The sequence below is a fragment of the Chiloscyllium punctatum genome, chromosome 1, assembly GCF_047496795.1.
Source record: "Chiloscyllium punctatum isolate Juve2018m chromosome 1, sChiPun1.3, whole genome shotgun sequence".
Lineage (NCBI taxonomy): Eukaryota > Metazoa > Chordata > Chondrichthyes > Orectolobiformes > Hemiscylliidae > Chiloscyllium > Chiloscyllium punctatum.
Genome location: NC_092739.1, coordinates 146,758,754 through 146,772,636, shown reverse-complemented (window position 1 = coordinate 146,772,636; position 13,883 = coordinate 146,758,754). Strand labels below are relative to the sequence as shown.

General features: G+C 43.0%; 1 protein-coding gene across 4 annotated transcripts in view; it reads right to left on the bottom strand.

Annotated features, from left to right (window-relative positions):
- Positions 1–13,883, bottom strand: part of smox (spermine oxidase) — a 48,244-nt gene that overhangs the window by 12,634 nt on the left and 21,727 nt on the right. For 3 of the 4 annotated variants that reach the window (XM_072576830.1, XM_072576840.1, XM_072576849.1), the window contains exons 3-5: positions 6,910–7,136; positions 4,384–4,557; positions 136–844 (exon numbers count right to left, since the gene is read on the bottom strand). In XM_072576830.1, coding sequence (XP_072432931.1) covers positions 136–844; positions 4,384–4,557; positions 6,910–7,136 — 1,110 coding nt within the window. The remainder of the gene's footprint in view (positions 1–135; positions 845–4,383; positions 4,558–6,909; positions 7,137–13,883) is intronic. The other variant, XM_072576861.1, reaches the window with a different exon arrangement.

The following is a 13,883-nucleotide window of genomic DNA, read 5'->3' as shown; positions in this document are numbered from 1 at the left end:
AAAGAAAATTCCTCCATCAACAATAGAATGAAGTAAAGCAGCTCGGACAGAGTGGAGGTTCTACACGAAGGATCCTAAGCAACGTCCCGGGATTGCGGACACTCTGTGAATGGGTTGAGAAAGAACAGTAATAACCTGTAAATTTCCGCAGTAATTCTGTGCAGGTTTCCGCCACCATTTCATCGTCGTATCTCTCCATGATGAGGGCTTCTTCTCCACAGATCCAGCCACTCAGCACGTGCCCGTACCGCTCAGGCGGGTACAGCACATCAAAACTGCAGATCTTCTTGTACCACAGCTCCTCTGGATAAGCGAGGCTCTCGTTTTCCGCATCATCCTCCCAAACAAACTGGATGCTGTTGCACTCGGGACTCCAGAACGGCTCCTCAAATTCCAGGAAGATCTTGTCCGTGGTGCTAATGCCCAGCATCTGGATGGCCGAGACCTTCTCTTCAGGGAGGCGGGGGTGGAACATGGTTTCGTGGTACTTCTTCAACACGCCCAGGGACATGGTCACGATGACATGATCGGCTGGGATCAGCTCACAATCTTCACACTCCACGTAGACCTGATAGCCCTCCTCCTCCTGGCTGTCCAGGTTGTGGCTCGGGAACGAGGTGCTGATCAACTGGATTTCCTTGCTGACCGAGTGGTTCCAGTGAATGTACTTGACTGGCTTGTTCAGCTGGATCACTGATTTGGGGATCTCCCGCGCCAGGATCTCCACTATGTTAATGAAGCCACTCGGAATGACGTGGTGGGCTCCAGGGATTTCTGTCCACTCACCAAACTCACTAAGGGATACTTCATCCATGCTGTGGCAACTGCTCTCACAGCTTTCAACCTGCCAATGGAAACGAGACACAAGTGAAATCAAGGGAAAGAGAAAAGTCCAGCCCGTACTCCCTCAAACCCAAGCACAGTCATTTTACTGTGATTTCAAGCCCACATTAGAGTGGGAGATCATCATCCTGCTCACTCCTGACTTGTAAACCATGTAAAATCTACGCCATGGGCAAGGGAGACAGGGTGCTGATGAAGGCACAGTTGCCTTCATTGGTCAGTGCATGGAGCATCAAGTTGCAGCTGTACAGGACATTGGTTAGGCCAAACAATTAACAAGAATGTTGCCAGGACTGAAGGGTTTGAACTACAGGGAGAGGCTGAATAAGCTGGGCTATTTTCTCTGGAGTGTCAGAGGCTGAGGGGTGACTTTGCAGAGGTTTATGAAATCATGAGGGGCATGGATAGGATAAATAGACACAGCTTTTTCTCCAAGGTAGGGGACTTCAAAACTAGAGGACATAGATTTAAGGTAAGAGGGGAAAGATTTAAAAGGGACCAAAGGGGCAACTTTTTCACACAGAAGGTAGTGAGTGTATGGAATGCACTGCCAGAGGAAGTGGTGGAGGCTGGTACAATTACAACATTTAAAAGGCATCTGGATGGATATATGAATAGGAAGGGTTTAGAGGGATATGGGCCAAAAGTCAGCAAATGGGAGTAGATTAATTTAGGATATCTGGTGGATGCAGACGAATTGAACCGAAGGGTCTGCTCTGTGCTGTATGTCTCCATGACTCTAGATTTCTCTCCATTCAATGTCCAGATCTGTTCTGCATCAAAATACTTTAATCCCCAAACACAACCCCCAAGTATTCAGCTGGACTGCCTTCCTCCATCTTTCATCATCTACCCCGACTCACCTCCCCACCTCCCTTCTGCATCCCCACGATTCTCACCTTCCCCAACATGATAATGGAACCCAACGGACTTTTTCATCATCTCTGCCCAAACCTCTCCCCATAACACATCAATCTCACTTCCCAGGTCAGCTTTCGAACAGTGAATTATTTTAGCCTTTGGCAGACAGTTTTCTCCACATTGTCATTATTTCAAGCTGTTTTTAATTTTCATTCATTCTTGGAATGTGGCCATCACCGTCTAAGCCAGTATTTATTGCCCATCCCTAATTGCTCAGGGGGCAGTTAAGAGTCAACCATATCGCTGTGGGTCTGGATTCAGCCAGACCAGGTAAGGATGTCAGATTTCTTTCCCTAATTGGCATTAGTGAACCAGATGGGCTTTTCCAACAAAAGCAATGGTTTTATGGTCATCTTTAGAGTTGTAATCCAGATTTTTAAAGAATTCAAACGCTAGTCCACAGAATATTGCCTGGGTCTCTGGATTAACAGTCCAACGATAATACCTGCCCTTCATGCTCACCATTACACTCTCAATTCAAAACTGAGGACAGATATCACCATCTACCATGACAGGATTCAATCCTGGGTCCTCCAGAAGATTACCTGTGTCCACAGAATAATAACCCAGTGATAATACCAGTACGCCATTCCGTCCTCTTATTAGATACATTTTCTAATTATTACCCTAGTGCTTGCTGACTTACCCTGGCTCCCAATCAAGCAAATCCTTGTTTATAAAACCATCTGGCCATTATCTGGATCTGTATTCTCCTCCAACCCCACATTCCTCCAAGTTATCGGTGTTCCCCTCACTTCTTACTCATTAGTATCCCTGATTTTAATTGCTCAAGATTTGGGGGTTGTGTCTTCAGCTTGCAAGATACTAAACGTGGGAATTCCATCATGAAAACTCCTTCACCACTCTTTTTTTTCCTTTAAAGTACTCCTGAGAATAGTGAACATTCTGACCACCTAGCTCAGAGTCTCATTTTGGTTTTTGATCTTCTTGAGATGCCCCACATTGGCAGGTTGATGGCAAAGGGATGACAGGAGTAAATGCAAGCAGTTAGTGACCCTTGGTTGAAGCGGCAGAGGAAGGACATAGAGAGATTATATGCAAGAGGTTTAGAACTGAGAGCAGGAGATTTATTTCTGTAACACTGAGCACTGTGTGACCATGATATGCATTATCATAGTTAGCAACTGAAGCAGAGACCATGTTAACTTGAAAATTAGATTACAGTAGTGTTTAAAGGGGAGTCAAATAAAGAGCTTTGGTAAGAGGCAAGTACACAAGATAAGGCCTATAGACAATCAAGGGTGACGGGGAAAAGTCACCAAGGTGGGTATGAGGAATTTCACATTAGCCACGATGCTATTGAATGGTGGAGAAGGCTTGAGGGGCCTGTTTCTGTAGGTGTAGGTCTTCCTGTTTCTAACGGCATATCCTGGTGAGGCCAAATGGCCTGTTTATGAAGGGAACAGGAAGAGATCTGCCATTCACCTCCTCTCTCTTGATGTAAAAGCTTCAGTGAATAGCTGCTAGCATGGACAGGAGACAGCTGGAGAATTTCACAAAGTCCTGGGATTAATTTATCTTAAGGCACTCCATCGAAATATAATGTGATATGGTATGTTATATTCCCTGGAGGACAGGTAAGGGAGATTGTATATGTGCAGTTGGTTACACAAATCTTCAGCTTGTAAAGATAATAAGAATATCTTGAAATGTATTTTGGTTCTCAATGTTTACTAAAATGGTCTAATTACTTTCAAAGTATATTTTGTCTTCAACTTGCCTTGATCTTTAAAAAAAATTCAATGCCACATGCAGGCAAAAGTTAATTTATTTTCGCAGTTAGACTTCAAATACAGCCAGGGCAATTTTCCCACAAGAGCATTTACACCGTCCTATTTGTTCAGTTCAAAGATCAGCCACCCTTGATATGAAGTGGATGAGCTCATTTCCATGTCACAATTATCCCTCATCCCTGAAGTTTATTAGATTCAGTTTGGGAAGTCAGTATTGCTACTCGAAGCAGGGAAAGTTAAAGGGAGACTTGATAGAAGTGCCCACACACCATGGGGAGCTTGATAAAGTTAACTGGGGGAAAAAGAAGACTGTTTTCACTAAAAGAAGGGTCAACAACTTGAGAACAGAACTTTAAAGTAACTGGAATAAAAAAGCCAGGGGACAGAGCAAGAGAATTGTGTGGGTAAGTCTGCATTGCCACAAAAGGTGATGGAAGCAGTTGCAAGTGTGACCTTTGAAAGGTGATTGGACCTCTTTCTCTCTCTCTCTCTACTCAGAAGGGAAATTTGCCAGGGCTATGGGGGAAAGAAAATGGAATATGACTCCTTCGAATGTCAGAAGTCACACAACACCAGGGTTATCGTCCAACAGGTTTATTTGAAATTACAAGCTTTGAGTGCTACTCCTTTGTCAGGTGAAGTGCTCCACCTGATGAATGAGTGGTGCTCCAAAAACGTGTGATTTCAAATAAACCTGTTGGACTACAACCTGATGTTGTGTGACTTCTGACTTTGTCCACCCCAGTCCAACACCAGCACCTCCACATCCTGGTTTCCTTCAAATGTTGCAGCTCAGGCGTGATGGACCAAATGGCCTCATTGCATGCTTTGTGCTCTACTATTTACTTCCAAAAACAACCCCTACCTTCAAGAATTGCTGAAGCATCGCCAGCTTCAGCTCCTTGGTGATACCTGTGTCCTCGGTATCAGCTTTGAGGCGCTTACGCACCCCACTCCTCGTGAAAACACCAACGCTGTTTTGGCTTTCTTCACCAACTGGCCTTCCCCGTTGGAAGAACTCCTGAGTCAGGTTGTAGACCTACCAAACGATATTAGTCAAGGTCAAAAACCTATACCAACAGTAACCTGGTGAAGGAAAATAGCATCTTGTGTAAGTGTAATAAAAATGAGAAAGGGCCAACATTGGGTTGGGCAGCATCTTTGGAGAGAAACAGAGTTAAACATCTCAGGCCAATGATTTTTCACCAGACCACAAGGAAGAGTGCAACGGAAGAGTTTTGGAGCTAGTCAAAGAGGGGAAGGGGTAGGAAGAACAAAGTGGGAAAATCTGTGATTGGGCGATTCCCTAACAAAATATTTTATAATGGCCCAGCCAAAGAGATTGGTAATGGGTATAGTAAAGAAACAAAGGCGATGTACAGATGAAGTGTGGTCAATAATAAAGCAGCCTTTTGAATACAACAGAAAGAGATAAAGTTTTTTAAAAATGCCAACTCATGTAGAACAAAAAACACAAATGGCATATGATGGAGGATGTGATGGTGTCCCTTGAGTTTGCATTGAAGATTCATTGGAACAATGTAGCAGGCCATGGACAGAAAGGTCAAAGAAGGAGCAAGTTATATAATTAAAACAATAGGCTCTAGGAAGCTTGGGAAGCTGCCTCAAATCTGAACAGAAATGCTCCATAAAGCAATCGTCCAAAATGGAGTTGACTATATCATGAACAGATATCAAATATGACACCAACTTGAAAGATGGACATGTACAATACAAGTCCATGGTATTATTTAATTGGCATTTCTACATTGTGTGTGTTAAGGAATGAAGGAAATAGTTATCATTTCATTTTTGAGTTCTGCAAGTAGTGCAGGGGGTTTTGAACCTTTGTTATTTGCATTTAGATTAGGTCTTTAAAGCTCTTGAGGACTGCATTAGTAGCAGGAGTAGAAGAGACAGAAAAGCAGAAGACTTCTATAACAACGGGGCATCCAGTAATGCAGGAAACTAAGAATAGGAACAAGTTCAGTTAGAAAGGTAGCACTCAGGTGTCTTTCAGAGAGAAGTAGGTCATTCAGAAAGAGACAGGGTCTTTAGCAGCAATGCAACTTCAGCAGTCTTCAAAACTTCAGAGCTGGGGGAAAAGTCCCGAGTCGCTGAAGAGAAAACAAGAGACAGAAAACTGCTACAAGCTGACTACATGAAAAGTTAATTTGCTTACTCTGAAAGTGTTTAGAAGTTACAAGTTGTCATTTAATTATGCAGAACTTCAGCATTGCTGGAAAAGACACATTTTATTAAAGCTTTTTATCCTATTGTGCTGATGAGTGCAAGCTTAAAAACTTTGACAAAATGTGTTTTTTTTCCTCAAAGTCAGTGTGAAGAAAGCTCCAGCAACCAATTACTGTCATTCCAACTCAACGAGGAACTGCAGGCAGGATGACCCATCATTGAGATGTGAGTAGCTGTAAGATTGTTGTTGAGGATAAAAGGGTTGAATCTTTATTTTGATATTTCTGATATTTATAGTAAGATCAATTCAATTCATTCTTGCAAAGTGGAACATAGTTCATGTACTTCTTCTAAGTGATAAACTCTGATGTTCTTTTGTTAAAACATATACTGCCAGGCTCTTGCAAAGGTGTTCAGTAACTGGCCAACATAAAATATAGTCTATTAAACCAGTTCACACTGGGATCTGATTTGTCCAGAATGACCATCAACTGAGAACATACACATTTCAATCGTTATTACACTTGGCAGTAGTGTAGATGGTGAGATTGGAGAAAGTTAAGAGACAGGTGTTACTTTTCCTGAGTTTGCCAGAAAGTGCCATTGAGAAGGCAGGGCGGGGCTGAACTGGTCGATCCCACAGAATCAGCTGACTACAGCCTAAGCAATATGTATGGATCTTCTTACTCACCATTGTCTTGTTCTCAACAAATTGATCAACATTGTAAAGTAATAACTGTATTCATTCCGAGATGCCATAGGCCAATTGCACAGTGACAGACTCAAGGACATTCATGGGCCAATACAATCTCAAGTATGATGTGATCCACATTTCAATATTTTTCTATTGTTTGACGGCTCCAATCAAGTTGCAAGGCAATTCTGCTTTTCAAAATGCAAATCAGAAGAGGCAATTGGAAGGACGGGCCTCTCAGGAAGTCCCCGGCATGCGGTAAAAGACACCGAGCATTCCCATCCTACCAGAGTGCACTCCTCCTGATGCTCCAGTAGGGCTTTGGCAACTTTAACCCCTCTACTGAGAGAGTTCTGGAATGCAGAATCACCCCTTCTAAAGCATAGCAACAAAATTGATTGGAAATGTTCAGCCTTCAAATGATAAACCCCATAGCTTGAAATCCAGAAGGAATGCATAGAGTTGTGCACAGGATATTTATGAAAGACTGAGATATAGTCCCACCTCGTTGTATACATCGCTGAATTCCTCAACGACATCCTTAGGTATTCTCTGTCCACTGCTGGTGCAGTAGTGTGCCACTCCATTCCGAGAGTAGAGACTGATGCGGCCAATGCTTCGCTCCCGATCTGTAGTTTCTTCAAGGAGACCATGGTCTTCTGCTAGCTGATAAATCGGGTTCCCATGAGCACCGTGAATCCAAGTTGCCCCAAGGTCAAATGTAGCACAGCCTGAGCAAAGAATATTGTATATATACAGATATCATTTTATTTTTTTTAAAAAATGACACATGTGGCAACAGAAGCAGAGGAAAATCTTTTATAAGCAGTGAGCATTTAGTATCAGGAATGCATTGCCTGAGAATGAGATGGCGGCAGGGTCAGTCGAGGCTTTCAATAGGGCATCAGACCACTACCTAGAAGAGAACATTGTGCAGAATTCTGGGGAAAAGTCAGAACGTTGGCACCAGGTAAAGGGCTCTTTTAGAGAGTTTTTGCAGACATGATGGGCCAAATGGCCTACTTGGGTCCTGCAATGCTTGTAAAGTTTGTACTGTGGCCACATACAAAATACAAAATAAAAATAAAAATAAAAGAACTTCAGATGCTGGAAAGCTGAAACAAAACTCAGCATCGCTGGAGAAACTCATGAGGTCCGGCAGGATCTGTGGAGAGAAAGCAGAATTAACATTTTGGGTCCAGGAACCCTTCTTCAGAACAGAACTGCTTTCTCTCCACAGCTGCTGCCAGACCTGCTAAGTTGGTGCTGTAATTTCTGTTTTTGTATAAAATAAACAAGCATTCTTGATTCAGAAGAAAAATCAGTCTCCCTTAGTGAGTAACTTGAAAAGGATGTTAAGTGGAAATGTAACATTTTTCTATTCATTTGTAAGATGTGAGCACCATTGACAATGTCAATATTTGTTGTCTATCCCTACCCGCCCAGGGAAAGTGGTGGTGAGTCCTGAACAATTGCTATTCAGCCATGATCTCACTGAACAGAAGAGTAGACCTGATTGGCTGAGTGCCTATTACCAATCCTTGTGGTCTTCTAGTCTATGCATATGGAAGAGAACACAGCACTAATGCAAAACACTGTGACTGCCAAATGATCATTCTGTGTGAGACCCAACAGGAACATCCCACATATTTATCATTCTGTGAGGGTTCATCATACAAATAGAATTGCTCTCCTGATTCAAGCAAAACTGTTGGGTTTTTTTTTCCAACAATATATGCTGTTGCATTGTCTTGGATTGTCTTTGAACTTTGGAGAAAAAAAAAGACAAAACATCAGCACTTTTAATAGACAGAGGAACAGACAAAGGCAACACATGGTCAGGTCAGCACAAAAGAGAGAGAGAAAGAGAGAGAGAGAGAGAGAAAGAGAGAAAGAAAGAGAGAAAGAAAGGAAGAAACCCACACTGCAAACTGACACCACAGTGAACCGGCGCAGTTACTGCCTTTGCTGTTTGAATTCATGTATCGCTGGACATCGGAGTACATCTGGGCAAATTAATAAACTGCGAAATTCACAACTAATCTTGGAGGAACCTGTTTGGGAGAGGTCACAGCACAGAAACAGATAAGTGAATATTTTTAAGTGTGGCCCGACAGTAAGTCTGCAGTAGTGAGTAGAGTGGATTCTTTGTTGATTATATGTTTTATTGAGATATGTCTCTTGATTAAACTTAAAAATATAAGCCATAAGTATTAAGTTAGCCTGGAGCAGCATTTTATAGAGGAATAAGACAGTGCTATTTTCTGGGTCTGTAGATTGGAAGAAGCGAAAATGGCCTTTAGTAGAGTGATATGCTCTTCTTATTGGGTATGGGAGTTTAGGGAGAGTTTACATGTTACTGAGGATTATATCCGCAATAAATACCATTGGTTGTGAATCCTATCAGATCGAATGGATTGGTTGGAGAGACAGTTAGAGGCAATGAGGAATTTACAAGAGCAAGGGGATGTGATGGAAGGCAATTATAGGAATGGGGAAAAGTTGCAATACAGGAAAGCTAACAGAGGAAGGCAGTTAGTGCAGGACCCTTCTGTGGCTATCCCCATTTCAAACAAGAAAATGTGGGGGGGGGCAAGAGGGTGATGGATTCTCAGGGGAATGTCGCAAGAATAGCGAAGTTTCTGGTATTGAGACTGGCTCTAGTGCAATGAGGAGTACATTAGGTTCCAAGAGATCAATTGTGTTCGGGGACTCTCTTGTCCAAGGCACAAACAGACATTTCTGTGGCCAGCAGTGAAAAATCAGAATAGTGTGTTGCCTCCCTGGTGCCAAGATCAAGGATGTCTCAGAGAGGGTGCAAAATGTTCTCAATGGTGAGAGGGACCAGCAGGAGGTCATTGTACACATTGGAACAAATGGCACAGCAAGGGAAAAGATGAGAGGTAGTGAGGGTAGGCATAGGAGGATTGAGCAGATGAATGAGTGGCTGAGGAGCTGGTGCAGGGGAGAAGGGTTCATATTTTTGGATCATTGGAATCTCTTCTGGGATACAAGTGACCTGTACAAGAAGGACAGATTGAACCTAAATTGGAAGGGTTCTAATATACTGGCAGGGAGATTTGCTAGAGATGCTCGGGAGGAGTTAACTATTAAGGTTGGGCGGCGGGGGGTAGGGGAACTCAGGGAGATGGTGAGGAAAGAGATCAATCTGAGACTGGTACAATTGAGAAAAGATGCGAGTCAGACAGTCAGGGCAGGCAGGGACAAAACAGAGAACAAGGTAACGCAAGGGGCCTAATAGGGAAGGTAGATGTACTCAGGGCATGGTTAGGAATGTGGGATTGGGATATCATAGCAATTACAGAAACATGGCTCAGGGATGGACAGGACTGGCAGCTTAATGTCCCAAGATACAAATTCTACAGGAAGAACAAAAAGGGAGGCAGAGAGGAGGGGGAGCGGCATTTTTGATAAGGGATAGCATTACTGCTGTACTGAGGGAGGATATTCCTGGAAAAACATCCAGGCAAGTTATTTGGGTTGAACTGAGAAATAAGAAAGGGATGATCACCTTATTGGGATTGTATTATAGACCCCCCCAATAGTCAGAAGGAAATTAAGAAACAGATTTATAAGGAGATCTCAGCTATCTGCAAGAAAAATAGGATGGTTATGGTAGGGGATTTTAACTTTCCAATCATAGACTGGGACTGCCATTGTGTTAAGGGTTTAGATGGAGAGGAACTTGTTAAGTGTGTAAAATAAAATTTTCTGATTCAGGATGTGGATGTACCTAGCAGAGAAGGTGCAAACTTTGACCTATTTTTGGAAAATAAGGCAGGGCAGGTGACTGAGGTGTCAGTGGGGAAGCTCTTGGGGCCAGCGACCATAATTCTATTAGATTTAAATTGGTGATGGAAAAGGATAGACCAGATCAAAAAGTTGAAGTTCTAAATGGGAGCAAGGCCAGTTTTGACGGTTTTAGGCAAGAACTTTCAAAAGCTGATTGGGGGCAGATATTCGCAGGTAAAGGGACGGCTAGAAAATGGGAAGCCTTTAGAAATGAGATAACGAGAATCCAGAGAAAGTATATCCCTGTCAGGGTGAAAAGGAAGGCTGGTAATCAGAGGGAATGCTGGATGACTAAAGAAATTGGAGGATTTGTTTAAAAAAAGAAGGAAGCATATGTTAGGTATAGACAGGATAGATCGAGTGAATCCTTAGAAGAGTATAAAGGAAGTAGGAGTATGCTTAAGTGAAACATCAGGAGGGCAAAAAGGGGACATGCGATAGCTTTGGAAAATAGAATTAAGGAGAATCCAAAGGGTATTTACAAATACATTAAGGACAAAAGGATAACTAGGGAGAGAATAGGGCCCCTCAAAGATCAGCAAGGCGGCCTTTGTGTGGAGCCACAGAAAATGGGGGAGATACTAAACGAGTATTTTGCATCTGCATTTACTGTGGAAAAGGATATGGAAGATATAGAATGTAGGGAAATAGATGGTGACATCTTGCAAAATGTCCATATTATACAGAGGAGGGAGTGCTGGATGTCTTGAAATGCGTAAAGGTGGATACATCCCCAGGACCTGATCAGGTGTACCCGAGAACTCTGTGGGAAGCTGGAGAAGTGATTGCTGGGCCTCTTGCTGAGATATTTGTATCATCGATAGTCACAGGTGAGGTGCCAGAAGACTGGATAGGATGTACATGTATTTGGAAAGGCAAGGACTGATTAAAGATGGTCAACATGGCTTTGTGCGTGGGAAATCATGTCTCACAAACTTGACTAAGTTTTTTGAAGAAGGAACAAAGAAGATTGATGAGGGCAGAGCAGTAGATGTGATCCATAGGGACTTCAGTAAGGTGTTCGACAAGGTTCCACATGGAAGACTGATTAGCAAGGTTAGATCTCATGGAATACAGGGAGAACTAGTTATTTGGAGACAGAACTGGCTCAAAGATGGAAGACAGAGGGTGGTGGTGGAGGGTTGTTTTTCAGACTGGAGGCCTGTGACCAGTGATCGGTGCTGGGTCCTCTACTTTTTGTCATTTACATAAATGATTTGGATGCGAGCACAAGAAGTACAGTTAGTAAGTTTGCAGATGACACCAAAATTGGAAGTGTACTGGACAGTGAAGAGGGTTACCTCAGATTAGAACAGGACCTTGACCAGATGGCCCAATGGGCTGAGAAGTGACAGATGGAGTTTAATTCAGAGAAATGTGAGGTGCTGCATTTTGGGAAAGCAAATCTTAGCAGGACTTATACACCTAATGGTAAGGTCCTCGGGAGTGTTGCTGAATAGAGACTTTGGAGTGCAGGTTCATAGCTTCTTGAAAGTTGTGTCGCAGGTAGATAGGATACTGAAGGTGGTGTTTGGTATGCCTTCTTTATTGGTCAGAGAATTGAGTACAGGAGTTGGGAGGTCATGTTGCAGCTGTACAGGACATTGGTTAGGCCACATAGGGTAAGAGGGGAAAGATATAAAAGAGACCTAAGGGGCAACTTTTTCACACAGAGGGTGATACGTGTATAGAATGAACTGCCAGAGGAAGTGGTGGATGCTGGTACAATTGCAACATTTAAGTGGCATTTGGATGGATATATGAATAGGAAGGGTTTGGAGGGATATGGGCCGGGTGCTGGTAGGTGGGACTAGATTGGGTTGGGATATCTGGTTGGCATGGACCGAAGGGTCTGTTTCCATGCTGTACATCTCTATGACTCTAAATTAAGGGTTTGGTTAAGAAAATTAAGGAAGCATATGTCAGGGTTAGACTGAATAAATCCAGAGGTAAAAACAATGACTGTAGGTGCTGGAAACCAGATTCTGGATTAGTGGTGCTGGAAGAGCACAGCAGTTCAGGCAGCATCCAAGGAGCAGCGAGGAGAGTAGAAAGGCAGTAGGAGTATACTTAAGAGGGAAATCAGGAGGGCAATAAGGGGAAATGAGATAGCTTTGGCAAACAGAATTAAGAAGAATCCAAATGTTTTTACAAATAAATTAAGGACAAAAGGTTAACTCGGGAGACAATAGCAAGATGGCCTTTGTCCAGAGCCGCAGAAGATGAGGGAGATACTAAACGAGTATTTTGCATCTGTACTTACTGTAGAAAAGGATAAGGAAGATAGAGAATGTAGTGAAATAGATGGCGACATCTTGAAAAATGTCCAGATTACAGAGGACGAAGAGATTACAGAGGATGTCCTAAAATAGGGCAAGTCGATAAATCCCCAAGACCTGATCAGGTGTACCCGAGAACTCTGTGGGAAGCTAGAGAAGTGATTGCTGGGCCTCTTGTTGAGAAATTTGTATTATCGATAGTCACAGGTGAGGTGCCGGAGACTGAAGGTTGGCTATTGTGGTGCCACTGTTTAAGAAGGGTGTTAAAGACAAGCCAGGGAATTATAGACCAGTGAGCCTGACGTTGGTGATGGGCAAGTTGTTGGAGGGAATCCTGAGGGACAGGGTGTCCATGTATTTGGAAAGGCAAGGACTGATTTGGAACCGTCAACATGGCTTTGTGTGTGGGAAATCATGTCTCACAAACTTGACTGAGTTTTTGAATAAGTAAAAAAGGATTGATGAGGGCAGAGTGGAGGACATGATCTATATGGACCTCCATCAGATGTTTGAAAAGGTTCCCCATGGGAGACTGATTAGCAAGGTTAGATCTCATGGTATACAGGGAGAACTCGCCATTTGGATACAGAACTGGCTCAAAGGTAGAAGACAGAGGGTGGTGGAGGGTTGTTTTTCAGACTGGAGGCCTGTGACCAGTTGCGTGCCACAAGGATCAGTGCTGGGCCCTCTACTTTTTGTCATTTATATAAATGATTTGGATATGAACATAAGAGATACAGTTAGTAAGCTTGCAGATGACACCAAAATTGGAGGCATCGCGGACAGTGGTGAAGATTATCTCAGAGTACAACTGGATCTTGATCAGATGGGTCAATGGGCTGAGAAGTGGCAGATGGAGTTTAGTTTATATAAATGCGAGATGATGCATTTTGGGAAAGCAAATCTTAGCAGGACTTATACATTTAATAGTAAGTTTCTAGGGAGCATTGCTGAACAAAGAGACCTTGGAGTATGGGTTCATACAAGAGTTGGGAGGTCATGTTGTGGCTATACAGGACATTGGTTAGGCCACTGTTAGAATATTGTGTGCAATTCTGGTCTCCTTCCTATCGGAAAGATGTTCTGAAACTTGAAAGGGTTCAGAAAACGAGTAACAAGGATGTTGCCAGGGTTGGAGAATTTGAGATACAGGGAGAGGCTGAACAGGCTGGGGCTGTTTTCACTGGAGTATCAGAGGCTGAGGGGTGACCTTATAGAGGTTTACAAAATCATGAGGGTCATGGATAGGGTAAATAGACAAAGTCTTTTCCCTGGGGTGGGGGAGTCCAGAACTAGAGGACACAGGTTTAGGGTGAGAGGGGAAAGATATAAAAGAGACCTAAGGGGCAACTTTTTCATTTAGAGGTGGTATGTGTATGGAATGAG